This window comes from Chrysoperla carnea, chromosome 4 (genome assembly GCF_905475395.1).
Source record: "Chrysoperla carnea chromosome 4, inChrCarn1.1, whole genome shotgun sequence".
Taxonomy (NCBI): Eukaryota; Metazoa; Arthropoda; class Insecta; order Neuroptera; family Chrysopidae; genus Chrysoperla; species Chrysoperla carnea.
Genome location: NC_058340.1, coordinates 9,866,255 through 9,886,249, shown reverse-complemented (window position 1 = coordinate 9,886,249; position 19,995 = coordinate 9,866,255). Strand labels below are relative to the sequence as shown.

The following is a 19,995-nucleotide window of genomic DNA, read 5'->3' as shown; positions in this document are numbered from 1 at the left end:
TCCGATATATCGGATAAAAACAATTCAGTCAGTTAAGTGTTATTTTCATTGATTTAAAATTATTTAGTAGGTATTCGCACCGTGCGTAAGTTTTATTAGAGGCGTTTCCGTGGTAACGATACACTGCTTTAATTATAGAATTGAAAATTACATTGAAAATTTAATATTATTGTCTCACAAATTTAAATAAATAATTATGATAATTTACATATGAAAAATAATATTTGTACAATTTGATTTCTTATATTCACAATTTGTAATGCATTAAGTTTAATTAATTAGTGTTTTTCAACAATTTTAATTTGACATTTTCTATAACATTAACATGTAAAGAACTGCAAATTAGTCATAACAGCCTCCTTTATCTCCCAAATTTTTCACTGGAAACTCTGGCATCGATTTTATTGTCCCTACCATGACTACGCACACAATTAATGAATTGGTACAACAATTTAACTCTCATATTTTAGATTCCGAGTATACTTAGCCAAAGAAACAATTTTAAAAATAGGGTGGAATTTATATTTAAAACCACTTTCATTTAAAATGTGGGCGTGTTTAGCTCTCTTTATCATTTCGAATTCTATCATTTTTACAGTAATTTATAGAAAATTATGTATTGGAAATTTAAATTTTATAACTGGTTTTACATTATGGTTCTGTTTTTGTAATCAAGGTAAGGCAAAAGTTGCTTAAAATTTATTTTAAAGATGTACCTACGATCGATCACTAAGGCAATTTTAAATATGAATTTGCACAAAGTCTAAATCAATTGCGAAAATTTTAGGGGGATTTGCTCGATTATTTTTATTTAATAAATAAATGACTTTCAAAAAAAGCATATTTAACATTGGTTTTAAGGTAAAACGCTAGATGGGTGAAATTTTAGTTTAAGGTAAAACCTTAATAAATTGTTAAAAACGAAAAAACCCGTTGCGCTCGATTAATTAAGGATGTATAAGCACGGTAGTGGGACCACAAATTTAAAAAAATATTTATTTTCTTTTTTGATGGTGAATTATGTTAAATAACTTGACAATATAAAACGAAAAGTAACAATACAATTATTCGACATCTGGAGTAATTTTCAAAATGTTGAAAATTGAAAATTTTGTTTAATTATTTAGCTTTCGATATTTCGAAAATCAAGACAGATGTCGAAAATTTTTATTCTTATTATTCGTCTACATTATAACAAAATTCATTATCAAAGTTGAAAATAAGGTATAAATAATTCCTATCTTTAATCTATATTTTGCCTTGGTGCTCGTACTACCTTAAATTAATTTAATTATGAATTCTTTTTGTAGGTTTTTTAGAAATACCTAGAACTTGGTCGCAAAAATTTCTAATGATAATATTTGATTTTACTTTCTACATATTATGGGCTGGTTATAATGCTTTACTTTTCAGTTATTTTTCAGTACAATCAAGTGAAAAACCAATTGAAACGCAGCAACAATTAATTGACTCTAACTATCGACTAGGTGTTTCTAATTACGATTTTGATGTGATAGTAAAACCGTATCAACATTTGGAACATCGAATGGAAAAGTACAATTTTGAAAGAGACACAATAAATAGATTTTCACGAATGTGTAAGGAAAACTTTGGAATATTCGCAAGTGTCAGTGAAAAGTTGATGGCACAAGTTAGGGATAAAACCGAATGTGATTATTATACTCTAAACATGGGACTATACGGTTATAAATCCTATGCAGTTGCAAACGATACACCGCTGGAAGATTATATTAATCAATGGTATAAATGTTGAAATATTAAATGTAAAAATTGTAGTTTGATAATACCATATGCTTTTTACGCATTAAGTTTGACAGAGTGTAACAAAATATCACAAAGTTTAAATTTGTTAGCACTAAATAATACTGGTAACGATGTTAAATTTTGTTTTCACTTGGTCGCAACTACAATTGCGTGCAATCGTGAATCAAGTCTAGCACTACTTATTTACTAAACAGACTCACATACGACCCTCTTTTTTTATAAAACTAGCCGTGAACTACCCGCTTTGCTTGGCAATATCAACACTTCACCCCCTTCCCCCATACCCCCTTGCGTAGGAGATACAGTTTTGTACACGTCATAATCTTTTATTTGATACCCCACTTGGGTATATTTGAAAATATTCGATTAATCATCCCCACTTTTTCGCTCCTCTTTTCCACCCCCCAAAGGTAAAAAATAGATAAAAACAATCCTTCAAGCTGGTTGTATATCTTGTCAATATTGCTTAATTGTACAACTTTTTTGAAGTACATAACTATTAACCCCTAGATTTTAACCCCTTACCGCTTGAATAACTTAGAATAAACCGCATCAAAATCTGTTGCGTAGTTTTAAATATCTAAGCAAACATAGGGATTAGGGACAGACAGGCGGAAGCGACTTTGTTTATACTATGTATTGATATATACCAAAGTAGAAATAAACCCCAAAATACGATTCAATAAAAAAAAAGTTTTATAACAGCTGAAAATCTAATTCTTTTAGGTTGTGTTCCTTGAACCGTCAGAATCTTTCTTGGACAACATCCTAATGGAGCTCGCCATTCCCAAAAAATTATGGAGCAGACCCTTAAATTTATTCTTCAAAATGACATAGCCAAATAAAATAATAATTTGATCGTTGATTACGAATTTCATGCTAAAAACCCTTACAATACGAACCTATAAAACACCTCATAAACCCAGAAAAGTAAATAATATTAAGATTTTTAAATAATTTCGTCCCACTTTATTGTTTGTATTCGTCTCCAGAACCATAATTCATATTCATCCAGAGATTTCATTAGAACATTGTTAGATTCCAACAATCACAGCCATAGGTAAGCGCCGACCAAATACAAGATTGAAAAACTTTTTGCTTAGTGTTGATACTAATGTTTTTATTACAAATCACATTTTTTTAACTTCATTTTTAACACTTTTGTTGCCATAGTGATTCTTCGTCTCATTTCTCTCGCATCTTTGCCCAAATTATTGACCGATAACATATTTTTACTATTTTTAATTGTTTTTGCAATTTTTTTAGCATAACTGCAATACGTGAATATGGAATTTTGTCAAAGTTATATGCCGTTAATGAACAAATATTTTACGAGGAACCATTTTATGCTATTTTTATTGAAATAACAACACCATTATTCAGTTTACTCATAATTACGAGCATTATTTCATTACTCATACTGATAGTAGAAATCTACTGGAATAAACATCGTAATAAAACTGTAAATGAAATTATATAGAAATCGACAATTTATAAAAACGCCATGTCTTTAGTGGAAGGTAGAATGTAGCGGTCAATAAAATTGCGACAATCGATTTTTGAAAGTTATATCATGGTGTCCAAATTAATTCTTTTAAATGTTTTTTTTCACAGCAAATAAAACAATAATAAAATTGTCTAATTAAGATTTATTCATTTATAAAAATTGATAATAAAAATACACAAATTAATTAACATCCATTGTTCTGGATCGGATTTTAAAAAAGATTGAATTAGGAGACGTTATATCATTGACAACCAACTCAGAACCATCCACTAATCCAAGTTCACACAATGTTTTCTTAAGATTTTTTCGTGTTGCCTCTTCAATACTTGGTACATTCTCCATATATAATGTTTTATTTTTTCCATTCATATCTGTCGTTGTTAATCCTGGCGATTTCATTTGATATGTAACATTTTCTTTTAACAATTGAATAATATCCTCTAATTTTGTTTTTTCTAAATCATTTATTTCTAACGGTTGTGATTTCTGACTACAACCAATGCAATCATCTTTTTTCTCAGCTTCATAAGTGTATGTGTAAATACCATCCACATTATTAAATACCATGTAATTACTAAACGGTGCACAGCAACTCGTAGCTAATTTAAAGGCCTGAAATTTTTTAATTATGAATGCGCAATATTAAATAAAATATTTAGCTTTTAATGTGGTCTAAGATACAGTTTAAGGTCCGCGATATCGAGAGGCGGTACCAAGGAAGATGGGATGTGACTATGCTTGCAGGCTACTGTATAATTTTTAATAAACGAGTGCTTTTACCAATTTTCAGTTTTTGAATTTGCAATAAAGCCTTACGTGATAGAAATGGCCATCATTTCTGAAATCAGCGCATTCTAAAACATATAATTTACTAAAAATATCTCATGCAGCTGACAAAAAAAATTTTTTTGCAGACCTGTGTTATCTGTGTTTCAAATTTTCAGTCACTATATTTAGTTATATTATACGGTCATTTAAATATCATTCAGTATAAATGTGGTTAAAATAATGTTAACTTTTCCAATCAAATGCTTGTTCCAATGATAGATTTCTAAATATATTTAACTTCGTAGACGAAAAAACTTCAAAGATTGGCAAATTTTGAAATCGAACCTTTTTTTCTGCATTTGACTGACTCTGCTGAAAATACTTTCCTTTGTTTCAAGAAAACATTGTTAATCCAGTTATCACCACACTTTGAGCAAATACGCGAAAGAAATGTTTAGAATGAGCATAAACTTTAAACAAAACCGAACTTGCACGAAATTTTCATGTGGTTGGCCTTTATTAATAGATGCCTTTACGAACTATATCGAAGGTTTGAAAATTAGTATGAAAGTATTTCATAAATCAACCCAATCTATTTTCTCAATAAATAATCAATGTGAAAAATTTATAAAATTTGGAGTATTTTAGTTTTAATAATATACGATAATCGCCCTGATAAAAAAACCGGATTCATCAAATCGTAAATTTCGGATTCGCCATGTTATTTCAAGTGCTTTTGTCTGCTAAACGGTGACAATTTCTATAAAATGTTGGCAAAACAGTCTCTTTTCATTTGATGAAGGCATTTAAGAAGTTACTTCCTGAATTATTTTAAGGAAGAATATGTTTATTTACTTTGAATTCGAAATTTACGATTCATGAATTCGACTTTTTTATCTGGGCATGAATACAGAGAAAATAAATACCTCTGTCGCACATGCAGCAGCAATAGCCGCATTGGTAGAAGCTACTGCTGGAATAATATTTTTCACAACACCTTGTACAAGTCGATAAGTTAAACCAGATATATTAAATTGATTTGCTCTTTCCACTGACTTTTCGTATATCCAATTAATATGTTGAGGATCATCTCCATCGATAACAGCACCATTAAATGGATCTTCTTTACCCCATTGTATCAATTTCACATACTCAATACAATGTTCTGGCAATCGAGGAGTATTTGCAATCGTACACAATGGATAATTTACTTGTGGTGGATACAAATCTAAGGTGCATTCAATGCAAGCAGTTAAACCAGGTATTATTACTCGTGCATTACCTTTAAAACCTTCAGTTCCACCGTCAATTAAAGGTATAATTGATGATTGATCTACTTCCCCATCCTCTGAATATTGTAACGTGGATATTAAAAGTCCATTTATCCATCGACGTGTTACAATATTATCTAATCCGGATATAATTATATTAAAATTCGTAAAGAAATCTTCATCCAAACTTTGTAATTTACAACAATGTGGTGTTACTTGACAGCCTCGAATACGTTTGTTAATAAATTCAGCAGCACATTCGGCTTTTGATCGACCAATATCTTTTTGCCGAAATAAAAATTGTCTATTTAAATTCGAGAGTTCTATTGTATCCATATCAACAACATCTAGCTTTTTGAAACCCATCAAAGCTAAGTCTTTCAGTAATTCACAGCCTAATCCACCTGCACCAATTATTAATATTCTACATTGATTAAAAATTTGATCCATTAATTGCGATGATGGTTCAAATTCTGGATGACAGAATGGTCCACCTCTCTCTAAGACTTTTTTGATATTTGACCAACGGCGAGGTAAATCTTTTTTGTCCGTCATTTTCTTACTAAAATTTATAAATAGTTTTAATTTATAAAAATCGTTTATAGCTTCAATTTTATATTTTTAAATTTAAGGTCACCATTTGATGTGTTTTGAACTCACTTTTTAGAACCAACAATATGCTTAATATAGTCTCAAGTATATTAGAATATAATAAAAAATGTAATTTTTAACAATAATATACCATAATTTATAATTATAATAAGTTTACATTTGTTTTATAAATACCGGTTCCTCAAAATTAAATCTGCCAATGACATTTATAGACCATATATTTGACAATAGACATGTTGCTTTGCTACCTGGTTTACCGATATAAAGGCTCCTTAACACTACAGTAGTACAGTTACATTTCCAAAGTCTTTAATAATTTCGCTTGTTAAACCGTGGGACACCACGGTTTTTTTAAATGATGAATACATTCTTGAAACTTCGTGATCGACTTCCTTTTGACGAGCCTACCAAAGCTTTCCTATACGATTTTTTTCTATAAGGCTGCGTTTTAAATGAGTATGATGACGTCATATTTGAGATATCGATTTGAAAAAATGCAGTAGGAAATTTGTCGAACACTATGACCACTTGATAACATTAATAATTATTAAATAATTCAGCAAAAGTAAACCATTCAAAAACAAAAATTCTTAATTACGGCATGTTCAAGGTGATATACAAGCTTATCGGTACAGTATTTTTGTCGGACAAAATATTTTATTGTTTAATAATTATTAATGTTATCAAGTGGTCATAGTGTCCGACAAATTCTCTGGTGCGTTTTTTAGCACGATAACTCAAATATGACGCCATCATGCTCATTTGAAAACGGAGCCTTTTCGAAAAAAATCGTTGAGGAAAGTTTGATAGACTCATGAAAAGCAAGCTACTCACGAAGTTTCAAGCATTTATCATATAAAAAAAACCCGTAGTGTCCCACGGTCTATATAAGGACGTTTAGTAAGGTATCCGGAAAATTAATTACATCATTCTTTATCCACATATTTCAATGTTTATTGTTGGTGGCAGTAAAATACATAACTTTTTTGATCAATTGATAAGTTTTTTTGGATTTAAAATATTATATGAAATTAGTTTAAATATTAACCGTACAAATTTTACGCCAATCAAATTAACTTTTCCTTATAGGTGATAGAACGAAAAAAAATTTTAATCCGAAAGATATTTTAATATATTGGAGGCGGGGGGTCCTTTGGTGAGCTTTACTTCAAAAATGCTACTTTTGGAAAAACATACCGCCATCCTGAACTTGGTCCCTAGTAGTTTTAACGAAAAAATTGAGGTAAAAATTATTGTAAATTAAATTTTCTACAGATATTCAACACTTCTGGTTTCCAGCTCGATATTTACTGCCGAATTATGTGTGGATTTTGGAACACATTAATATTTCTTTTAGAAACTTGTGCATTAAAATATTAATGATTTTTAAGTGATTTTTGTATCTGGTATTGCTGCCGAGTCATATTTCACTATCTTTTGTAAAGGCGTGTAAAAGGTATTACACATTTTCACAATCACGTTTACAGGAAAACTGTCATACTTGCTCACATATCTTCTTATACTTATCAAAATCTTTTTCGCTTTTACACTCAATCGTTCAACATTTAGAATCCAACTTCCGTTACAAGACAAAGTTAAATCCAAATACTCAAAATTTTTCACATTTTCTATCACATGCTCCTTATACTTCTATACCTTATTTTTGCATTATATTTTTGCCCATTATTCACAATCATAATTTTTACATAGTTGCTCCTGTAAGTGTAAAAAGTATATAAATAAAACCAAATGAAATAAAATAATTTTTATTAATAAAGATGATTCAGTTACATTACTTTGTAATTCATAAAATTCAAATTTTGTCTCTTAAATAGGTACTTATTTTGATTATGACTTCCGCATTATACAATATTATGCAATTTACATTAAACATCATCATAAGTTACTCGCAATAATAATTAGAATTTAATTTTTAAAGCTTCTTTTTATATGGTTTCAATAACATTTCGTTCTTTAAATTTAACACGATCCTCTTTTTTTTATTTTTACTTTAAAATATTATGTAATTTTTCATTTTTATTATTTAGATTTAATATTATTTTCTCAATATGGATTGGTTTATTCTTATTTTTATTAAATTATTTATTATTAAAACTCGAGATCTATTCACTATAGCATCTAACTTTTTTTTTCACACACATATTTGTAAATAATTTTTCTATTTCCAAAATGACTTACAATATTAAAAATAAGTTTTTATGTTTAGTCATAGAAATATTTATAAAAAAATTAATAGTTTAGTATAAAAAAACTGCATGGCGGCTTCGCACATGACCATATTCCAATGTTCGGCAATTAAGTATTTTTAAGGAAACTGAAGTACTTTTAAGGGGGGATAGAATTTCTTATACAATCTTTATCAAAAATTATTATTTTAGTTTTTTGATAAAGTATGATTTGTAAATAAATAAACGAATAAAATTTTTTAGTAGCTCTGATCCAATCCGATCAATCAATTAAAAATACGAAATCGAATAACTCATTGACTTTGACAGCATTTCTTATTGCTTGAATCTGATGCGTAAAAAATCTGCTATACAAGCCAAGTAGTAGCTAAGATTTCTAAATGCCGAGCATCGGATACATCCACGCGAATACAGAAATGTATTAAAATTTTCATTATTATTTCTAAAATATAATTGGTTTAATATATTAATTTATTTCGGCCACAATAGAAATTAGTGACTTTTATTAATAAGAAACTTAATTTTTTTAAACAATTTATATGAATTTTCATAATTCTTTTGATTACAATTTTCCAAAAATGACCTTCGTTTAAGGAAGTTTAAAATTATACTTGTTTTGTTTCGCAAGTTCATGAGTTAAATGTAAATGAAAGTTCTTTCTAAATGACGGGTAGGATTTATTGATGACAGGTTTCTCATATAAGAGCATCATGTTTTTATGGTGGGTTTGGGGACTGTGGTTAAACTTGCTTACAAATGAAAGTTTGTGTTTTTGTTTTTTTAATTATTTCCGACAATATATCAATTTACCACTTTGAACTCACTATCGTTATAGCTCAAATTTAATGCACTTTAGCTAGTGGTTCAACGATAACGATAAAGTGGAATTATTTGGCAGTTTATAGCTCACACAATCCATTTCTTCCACATTAAAAAGCTACCTATCATCTTATGATAAAAAAAAGCTATCAATTACTAGAAAATTGATGTAACAAAATTTAATATGAAAGTCTTCTTTATATTCACTCTTATTATTTTAAAAATGGCGTGAAAATATAACACTAACAAAAAAAAAAGAGCAGTTCAGTTATTCGAAAGACATTTTTGGAAAAATTAATGAATTCATTAACAATATATAAGTACTCATATTTGTCTTTCATAATTCATATAAAAAAAGTTCTAATAAATATTTATTAGATTCTTATAAAGAAAACCGTTCGTGAAAAAAGCATACTGTTTGAGTAATGAGTGCAACCCCGATATATCTTTACTAAACCAAGCATAAAATAATATTATGTATTAATTCTAAGAAATTATTAACAAAATTCTAATTGTATTAAAATTAAATAAGTTTAAATTTTATTGTACACAAATTCTAGACGACATTAACAACAATATATCAATATTTAACAAACGACAAAAATTGTTTTTTTTTTTTTGTAAAATTAAAAACATTACTAAGAACATAAAAAAAACATAAATAAGTTATATATTGTATTTATATAGTAGTTTAAAATTATGAAATGATATTTTGAAACGACGACTTAATTACTAATTTATCTGATTAATTTATTTAATTATGTGCCATGTGCATTAATATTAATTTTATTGTAAAATCGATTTTTTTGTTTCTATTTAGAATAAGTATGCTAACGTGGAATTTTCAACGATTTATCAATTAAAAATAATATTTCTGAAAGGATTCATGTAATTAATTCTTCGATAAAAATATATTGTACTCATTAAAATAAGGAAACAAATACTCAGGATGCCTATTTCAGTTTGTATTATCTCTTGAAGACTGAGCGGTCTGTGAGTCAATATCTAATATAAAATTCATTGCCGAATCCGCCCTGATAAAAGAGTCCGATTCATGAAATTTAAATTTACAATTCAATCAACCGGAATGAATAGGACTCAAATGGGAAAATTTTCCGAATTCATTTCGGTTCATTTCAATTGAAAACAATTTCAAATTTGAATCGAAATTTAATTGAGAATAATCGGATTTACTTGGAAAAAAATTTCGATTCATTGCAATTGAAATCGATTTTAACTGGCAATTTCCAATTTGTTTCAATTCATGAGTGGGATCGAATTGAAAATTTTTGGTTAGTTTCTATTGGATTGACCCGGAATTGAAACGGAATGAATAGGAATTGAATTGAACTTTTATATCAGGGTGTACACATTTCACTTATTTGTCTTGAATTTAATGCGAGTTTGTAATCATGAAACTTGAAATGTATTTCTCAAATATGTGCACGAAATGTTAATTCCATAAAATGGGCTCTTTCTGGATAGGACTACTATAACAGTTCTAATTTATAAAAAAAAAGCACATATTTGCTAAAATTAGTTAGGTTTCCTAAAAAGGAACACAATATTTCGTGGAGAAAAATTGCATACATGAAAGGGCATTGTGTTCATAAAATATATTTTCATTATTTCTAAACGTTTGCTTCTAATAATAATGAATACCATATTATCGTAGAAATTACAATCTTTCGGAAACATCCTAAACTATTGATAAACCATCTTCTTACTTTATATTATGTAAACCAGGCTTATGTAATGACTTAATATCTAATTCCGAGCTTTTTTTATCACTTATTAAATAATATTAAAAAATTTATTTTCATTGAATGTTTTTCCCTATTCAATTTCAATTATTTTTGTCAATAATTCTTATATATTTGGCACAATAAATAAAAAAGAATATTTTTTTAAATAAAATAGTTAACACAGCTCTCAAGTTTTTTATTGAGATGAGCTGGTTAACTTTTGTAAACAGTTCATTGAATAAGACCTTTTTTTTTATTTCTATGGAAGAATATTAGCAAAGTTGAGGATGCTAATACTGATTGATTGATGAATATGTTCAAGTTTGTGGGGATTTTTTTTATTGATTCAGTATTTGGACATATCCCTAGATTTCGCACCTCAGTAAGCCACATGTTGAAAGGTTTTGCACATCAGTATCTCAGTATCTAATAATTAAGAGGTTGTTAAGGTAAATCATTTCTTTCTGAATTATAATCCTACTCGTAATTTAGAGAATCGGGTGTTAGTTATACGACTTATAATAAATTGTTCGATACTTTTCAACAAAAACTTTTTTAAACTATTGATATCTGAACATATCGCTAAATATTTTCATTTATTGTTGAGATACTTTTTAATAAGATTAAGTTTAAACTACTTTGTTATGGTCGACATTGGTAATTTTAATCAGTAAGTCGGATGAGCTTAGCGTAATATTGAAATGAAACTATTTATGCCACTTTTTTTATGTCCCAAAATCTAGTTTAGTACAGCAAACGATCGCACATCTTTCAATTCAACCATTATAAGACAGCCTTCAAACCTAGGTTACTATTAATAAAAATTTAATAGACCTTTTCATTTTAAATTAAGCCTACTTTTGTTATCAGGCAGAATAAAAATTACTTAAAACTACTTTAGTATAAAATATCAAATGCAGTGAAACTTGCTGAATTACGCCTGTTAGTGAGACGACTCTATATTTGAGAATCGTTCTTTCGATTTTATCGTCATAGTTATCTCTATAACTGAGACAGCGAGTGAATTTTATATGCATTAAATTCTGTAACTGAGAACTGAAATAACATCGCCTTGTTTGTTTACTGCTTATTCTTATTCTACTCGCAAATTCCGCACTTAACTAATTTTGAGCCTCAATAACTTTCAGTTTTAGTTTCGCTATACTATCATACCCATGTTTATTTGAAAAAAGCTGAAACCAAGGCTCAAATCTTTATCAGTACGTGAAAAACTGAAGTTAATATTACTTTATAAAAGTGAGAAGACACGCAATGAAGATTAAGCCAGTGTCAAATTTAATGTGCTAAAATCTACTCTTTGTAAAATAATTCTGAATAAAGATAAAATTGCACGTTTCTCAGATTATGAATATAACTTGAGCAGTGTTTGCTAACATGGGTCAAGCAACTTCGTAACAAAAACGTTCCGATAAGTGGACCGATGATTAAAGAAGCCCAGAAGCGAGAGTGAGATAAATTTGCAGATACCTTGATGTCTCACTAAACCAGGTTTCACTGTATCTCTTATATTTGTCAAAAAAAAAAAATTTTTATTTTTTATGTGATTGGTTTTTTGTCATTGGTTTGTCTAAAACAAAAACAAATCGTAATTTAAAAATCAAAGGTCTTAACAGTGATGCTAGTTTTGTGCTAAATAAAAAAAACTTCTATAAATTAACGCCCTTGCTAAGTTAATAAAACCCTTAATAAATTAAATAAATTAAGGCCCTGCAATATTAATAAAACCCTTATTAGTACATTATATAGTTCATATTTTGTAAACAGTATAAAAATTTATTCCAACTTAAGAAGCGCGAAAATAAACATACATACATAAGGTTCGGTTTAGAATCATTGACAAATACAATTGAATTTTAATAAATCATACGCAAATCTTAACTATAAATAAACATATAATTATAGATATATATTATTATACTCCGTACTTTTATTTTTTTATTTATTATTTTATTTTATTATTTCATTTTTTGGTTTTAACAAGATGCTTGATGAACAGCTTTAATATTTTCAAAAATTTTAACTTCTAATTTTAAATAATTTTATAAATTGTTAAAGCGTATTAGATTTTGATGACTTATTTTTAGACATCTTTAATTTGTTTTGATATTTATAACGAAATATGGATTCTAAAATATGTGATGACTATCGAAACCAATCATAAAAGGATTTTTATATGACACGGGAGAGATTATTGCATTTAAGATATTATTGCATTTCTTGCCATGTTCATTAACGAAGAAAAAAAAAACGTCTCTATTTGTAGATTTTTAGATTTAGTCCACTGGACCTTTTCCCTTATATCCACCACTGAAAACGTTATATGTCCAAAGTTCATTACTGTTTCGGACAGACAGTAATAAGTTGGACAAAGGTATAGTATATTTGTTATTTATTTGCCTGAAACAAAAAATAAACATTTTTTTAAATGTAAAGGTATATTGCACATGCTCACGACAAAAGACTTCAATTCTAGAATAGACTTTATAATGTAATAAAGTAGCCTCTTTTAATCAATTGAACAGAAATTCAAATTTTACAAAATAATTTTTCTTTTATAAAATGTCACTTGAGCCTGCTTTGAAACAAAAAAAAAGATCTATTTTTTTGCAAATATACCGAGTGAATAAGAACAAGCGACTTATAATGAAGGGAATGTTAAAATACACCAAAACAAAAGTTTTGCTGTGTCCGGAAATCCCCTTCCGGAGTTTCTTTATTGGGCAGTCCAATAATAATAATTTTTCTTTGTTTAAATTTAAACTTTTAAAGTATACCATTTAAAAGTGCGCACTTAGAAACAATTTGAAATAAAAAAAATGCGGCACATATTTTCCACCAAATCCAAGTAGTCTGCATGGATACACTTTTAAACACATCAAACGGAGCTAGAGAATTAGAAAATTGAAAAAAGACTTGTGTTCTTAGTTATATATAGCTTTCCCGCAATTAGGACACATTCATTTTATGTTAAAATACATTATACAATGCAATAATATCTCAGAGAAATTTTCTATTTTTTGTTTTAATGACTGATCTAATATATTTTATGATAATTTTACTAATATTAAAACGAAGATAAAAATTGATCTGGCCAATGATAAGTTTTACAGTAATTTTTTTTCATTTAATGTTATGTACAAAATGATTCGACACTTAATGATTTTCTTATCAGAGTTTCTAGTCTTATGTTTTTTTAGAATTTTTCCCCTGCTAGTATTGATAAAAGATTTATTGAATTTTGAACAAATGTCTACATTAATAGTCAATTTAAATTAATAATTATTAATCTTATATGTTCTGAAGGCATTTAGAAAACTGTATCTATAATGAAAACATTGACAATTTGATGTTTAAGACATGAAAAATTTTCCGATATAACAAACAATTCATGCAAATTTTAAATGCTTTAATACATCATTCAAATCAATTCATTTAAATCGTTGGAATAGAAAAAGTATTTCCTCCTTGTAAAAAGCAACAATAATTGAGCTCACTACAAGTTTGCATTACATATTCCGGAGGTGATTGAAGTAGTCAGTGAGTTAATTAAGATTTTATTAGCTTAATTAATAATTATCATGCAATTATTTCAATAATTAAAATTTCCTTTATTGAAAATACAATTATTTTATAGAACTCTAAGGTACTTTCGATAGCAACAAATAAATTATAAAATTTGATAAAAGTTAAAATTTATGTAGAATTACGATTATTCAATATTCTGATTTTGAGGCATTAAAGCACATTATTGTTTTATTATGGTACTTTCGATAATAAAAAATAAATTATAAAATTTGATAAAAATTAAAATTTATGTAGAAATATAATTAAATTTTCTGATTTTGAGGCATAAAAGTGCATAGCACATTATTGCACATTATTGTTTTATTATGGTACTTTCAATAGTAAAAAATAAATTATAAAATTAAAATTTATATAGAAATATAATTAAATATTCTGATTTTGAGACATAAAAGCAGTGCATATTGTTTTATTATATTAAAATTAAGAGTCGTAATTTTGAATCTGTATATCACGTGACCTAAAACACGCGCCGCCATGATGTAACATGATATAGGCAAAAATAATATGCATTAATTACTAATTTGTTGATGGCTTTCATAGTAATTATAGGTTATGTTACCATCAACTTTATTCATAAATAAAATAATTACATACAAGACTGTTGTTTTTATCAATATTACGTCACTAAAATGGCTGGCAGGGTTTTGGAAGGAATCAAAAAATTTTAAAATTTATTTTTTGTGGCTTCTATTATTTCATTGATTAGGGGTTCACAATATTTGGCTTCGGTTTTAATATTTGATTCAATCAAGTGAATCGTCATCTGGTTTCTATCTCTGTTGTTTATTACGTTAAAACGAATTGTGCACGCAAATTTGAATTGTAAAAAATTCCTTAGATTATATATAACGAGTTTATAAATGGTATCATAATTAAATGCCAACAAATATTAATATTTTATTCATAATCAAAATAATATAAATTAAAATTACGTCGTCTTTGTAAAAAAAAGGGAATTTTTGAACTCATGTTTATTAATTTTTTTATGATTTTTAATTATTGTTAAAACGTATTAAAGGTAAATGTTTACTCAAATCACTTCTACTAAAGATGCCTTTTTGGCCCTCGCATTAACCCTATGACGACTTCCACCCTATGTTGTACGGGTTGGGCATGCTTTTAATGGGGTCGAATTAGCACAGGTCTGCGGTTTTTTTTTTTTGCTTTTGCGTTCATGTAATATATGTAATTTTATCAAAAGAGAGTTAAATGAACATTTACCTAAAAACCAATAATTAAAAATGCTAATTTGACTAAACTGTTTCCCGCCTCGACACTGATAAACTACCTTAAATCACCATTGAACTTAATTGTAAAATTGTCAATGAATTCATATTTTTTTAAATATATAAAATTCTCACTTATAAAGTCATCAAAATAAAAACAAATAATTTGTTATAAATAGTGTAATAATTTTTGTTACATGTCAATGTCACAATGTATAGTTGCGAAAACATTGCTTAGGCACAGATTAGACGAATGACATATAAATGAAATTGAGGCTCTAATTTCATCGTATGTCATTCACTAAAACAACCAACACTTCTTTATCATATTTAAGATTAACAAAATTAGACACAATTTTGAAAATACGTAAATTTTTAGATAAAACAACATATATGCAAGTGTTTTTTAGTAAAAATCAATTCGGATATGAAAATAAAACCTTATTACTGGAAATCTTATTATTAATAAATCTTATTATTGACATGGAAATACTGTTAAAAATTGTTTAATTGTTTTAATAGTTAATTGTTGTTAATTGTAATTGTTAATGTGATTTTTAATGATGTGTTTTCACGTCACGGTGTTTTAACATTTGTAGATTTAGAAATAAATAAAACTAAGAGAATTAAAATTTTGACTGTGACATAAACACAATTTTTGTATTATTATAAAGTTTCGTAATTGTTCGATTGACGATACACAAAACATTTATTGTAATGATTATAAAATATATGCTCTTTCAGCTTTCAGGACCGATGATTAAAGAAAAGGTACAAGATTTCGTGGGAAAGCTCAGTATTCATAATTTTGTATAGCAGCAATGGTTGGTTGGAAGGATTAAAAAAAGAAACCCTCTGTAAATGAGACAGATATTGATTTATACCTGGATATCGGAGACACTGGTGGAATATCTCTATAAGTTAGACAAATTTGCAGGTCCTTTGATGTCTCAATTACCAGATTTCACTGCATTTTCAATAATCTCGCTAAACCTTAATAATTACTATATATTTTTATAAATCAGTTTTCTAAAATTAAGTTTGAATTTAAAAAATATATAAATTTTGACGAAGTGTTTTATTATTATCTTAATAGAAAGAATTTTTATTCACAATTAACCACAAGTAAAAGTGAGCTAGCGATAGAGAGTAGAAAGAGCCAGCATTAGTAACCGAAAGTAAGCAACAGGATAAACTACTTTCATATCTTATTAACCTTAACCAACTCTAATTCTCTGAAATAGTGAAGCTAAACCTTTTCTAAATCTACAAATGAAAAAACTCCACAGGCATTCACAAACTTGAAAGTTTATGATCTTTAAACGATTATTATTGGTAGATTAACTTATCACACTCCAATAAATTATAAATGAAACGCAAACGTAATATCTTTCGATTAAGTTCTTATTAAGACGCATGTACGACGAGGAAACGTTGAGCATAATCGATTTGTAAGTTTTTAAAAAGAAAAAATCTTAAACAAGTATATGAGTTGATGATAATGACTAAATGGACACATATTGAAAACAATTAGAATAAAGCTGCGTGTGCTTATGGTATTTTTTCAAATAATAAGCTAATAGATCGATCACAAGCCCATGCTGAAATTTTTCGGGTGAAATGATTCACCAGGAATCATGTTGAAAAAGATGCTCCTATATGTAAAAGTAACTTTAAGCACCATGGCGTTAGTTTTGCGCCGTACAGGTGAAAACATGGATGTCACACCCTTTGGTGTTTCTTTCCTGTACCAGCAAATATGTACGGCGTCGGTGGATACTAACTCTGCAAAGGTATTCGAAACGAATTATATAAATTCCGTACAGAAATAAATTCGGTCTTCAGTACCGGAAGTTAAAGAAAACTTTTGATCTTCTGCCAATTTCCTACGTCCTACGTGTTTATTTCTGTACGGCATTTATGTTATTCGCTTCGAATACTTATGCAGTTAGTATCCAGCAACGCCATGCATATTTGCTGGTGCAGGCAGGGGTGAGATATCAAGTGGTGTGACATCTATATTTTCACCTGTACCGAAGCCATGGTAATTAAAGTTACTTTTACATAGAGGAGGTTTTTCGACATATTTCCTGGTGGGTCATTTCACCTGAAAAATTTCAACCATTCAGTGGTCTATAATTTAATGTTTACTAAATAAAAATTTCGTAAAATATTTATAAATTGTACAATCAAATAATCTTAAATTGATTTTTACTCCAGTGGTTAGTAATTTTCTAAAACTTAAAATTAATTTTTAAAACTGGACCCACACTGACGCTAAAACTAATATATAACGATTTTTAACGTACATTTATTTCAACCTCAAAACTGATTTTTTTTAAAGCGTAAATGTTGTTTTTGTATTATTTGTTTATATCATGAATATTGTTTCTTAAATTATTAATTTTTCATTATTTTTAAAAACTAGTTCAATGTCATAAAAAATATTACGTTATTATAATCAAATTATAGCCTAGTATACGTCAATGATCATTTAGTAGCTATTTTATTCAACTTTAGTGGCATTTATACATAGAGACTTAGTTCACTTTTTAGTTCATTAAAAGATATAACAAAAATCGGTTAGTTGAAAAAAATAAAATAAACCGTTCACTTTTAAAAATCTGATAGAATGTGTTTCTTATAAGTCAAAAATCATTCGTAAACCATGAGTTAGTTGCGCAAATGTTTATATTTGTTAATAAACAATAAATTTGTTAATTAAAGTAGTTCGGCCGTTACATGACTAGTCAAGTTAGAAACTAATTTATATTCATTGAATTAAAATCTAAGTTATGAATAAAAATAATATTTGTATCACGTAGATGTTTTTTAATGCATTAAAAATATCGTAAAAGATAAAGTTTATACGCCAATTTGACTAGGTTTTGACGTTTAAACGTCAAAAACTAAAGTTTTATATGTTTTATTTTTGGAAAGCACCTTAATGTTTATTTTTCCATAAACAGAATCTGTGACAAATTTTCTTCATAATGAAAACTTTTTTGAAGCTCAATCACCGATTAATTTTTGTACAATTGACATTATTGTGAGTTCATCCATAAGGTACTGTGTTAAAAATCACAATTTTAAAATGGAATAATTCACAATTTTGCCCCGTAAGAGGCCCCAAAACTGTGTTTATTGTGATCAAGGGGCAAGAACTATCATTTACCGCAAAAAAAAAATGAACATTCACTGTACTTGCTAAAACAGGCGAACCACTTTAAATGAAACGTTAAATATATAAAGTTAAATTAAAAAATTCATAAATAGGCGTTCAAAAAAATTCATGAGCGGTTTATTTCATTTTTTTAATCTGTTTACATCTTTCGACTATTCTAATTCATTTAAAAAACACATAGTTACATCGTTACATTTGGGAAACATTTGATAAACAAAATAATTTTTTATTTCTATGCTCGAACAAAGAATAGCTATTTTTATTTATTTGTATGGTTCTAATTTTTAAGCGTAAAAAACGTGTCTGTTCTCTGAACTACATGAGTTGGATTACAATAAAAATTAATTCTAATACTTAAATAAATTGAAGGATAATATTGTTTTTTTAACATAATTTTTTTACAAATAAAATTTTTCATGTTTATTATGCGTATAAAAATAAAATAAATGTTTCAATTCAATTGTATAAAAAAAAAAAAATTGGAAAATGTAAATGTTAACAAGAAGATTTAGGATCGGATTAACCATTAGGAATAGTAGGCTACTGTCTAGGGGCCCGCGCACACAAAGTATCGAGTAGTATAACTAATAAATAATATGGATGCGTTACATTACTTGAATTAAAATACCCGCATCAAAATTATTTTCTTTCGTGTATCGTATTTTATTGCATTTAACTCCTTTGGACCCTTTGCCTCAATAATTACATTTTCTATAATCCCCGACATGGTTAATCCGGCCCTGATGAGACTATTATATTTTATACACACAAAAAATGTGTTTGTAGGTCCAAAGAAAACAAGTTACCAGATATATTCTAAAGTAACAATAAAAATTTTTTACTTTAATAAAGGTTTTACTTTATTATTTATGAAAAATTTTAATTAGTTAACAGCCAAAGAATATTTTATTTATAATTATTAGATTCGGCATGATTTAAAATATTTTAGGATAGTCAACATGTTTAGTATAAGTCAGACTAATTTTCTGTATGACTTTCATTATAATAAAACCCTTTTATTTCTAAAATTGTCAAGAAATTTGGTCATTATCTATTTGAACTCAAACATTCCACTTTTTTCTTATTCAATTCAGGAGATTGATGGCAACAAATATTGCAAAACTATAGTTAATTTTTTTTGGCCACATATCAGGCTTCGGCCACTTGCCTATTGCGTTTCTACTTTTGATCTAATGACCCATTTGATAATTTTAATTATGAACATTTTAGATACTGAGTGAACCTATTTTTAAAACAATTTCGCG

General features: G+C 27.7%; 1 protein-coding gene across 1 annotated transcript; it reads right to left on the bottom strand.

Annotated features, from left to right (window-relative positions):
- Positions 1–3,437: 3,437 nt before the first annotated feature.
- LOC123297719 (nedd8-activating enzyme E1 catalytic subunit) lies at positions 3,438–6,159 on the bottom strand. The gene is made up of 3 exons (XM_044879477.1): positions 5,992–6,159; positions 4,987–5,893; positions 3,438–3,904 (listed from the first exon to the last, which is right to left on the bottom strand). The coding sequence occupies exons 2-3, from the start codon at positions 5,884–5,886 to the stop codon at positions 3,473–3,475; spliced, it is 1,332 nt and encodes a 443-aa protein (XP_044735412.1). The 5' UTR covers positions 5,887–5,893; positions 5,992–6,159; the 3' UTR covers positions 3,438–3,472.
- Positions 6,160–19,995: the final 13,836 nt, after the last annotated feature.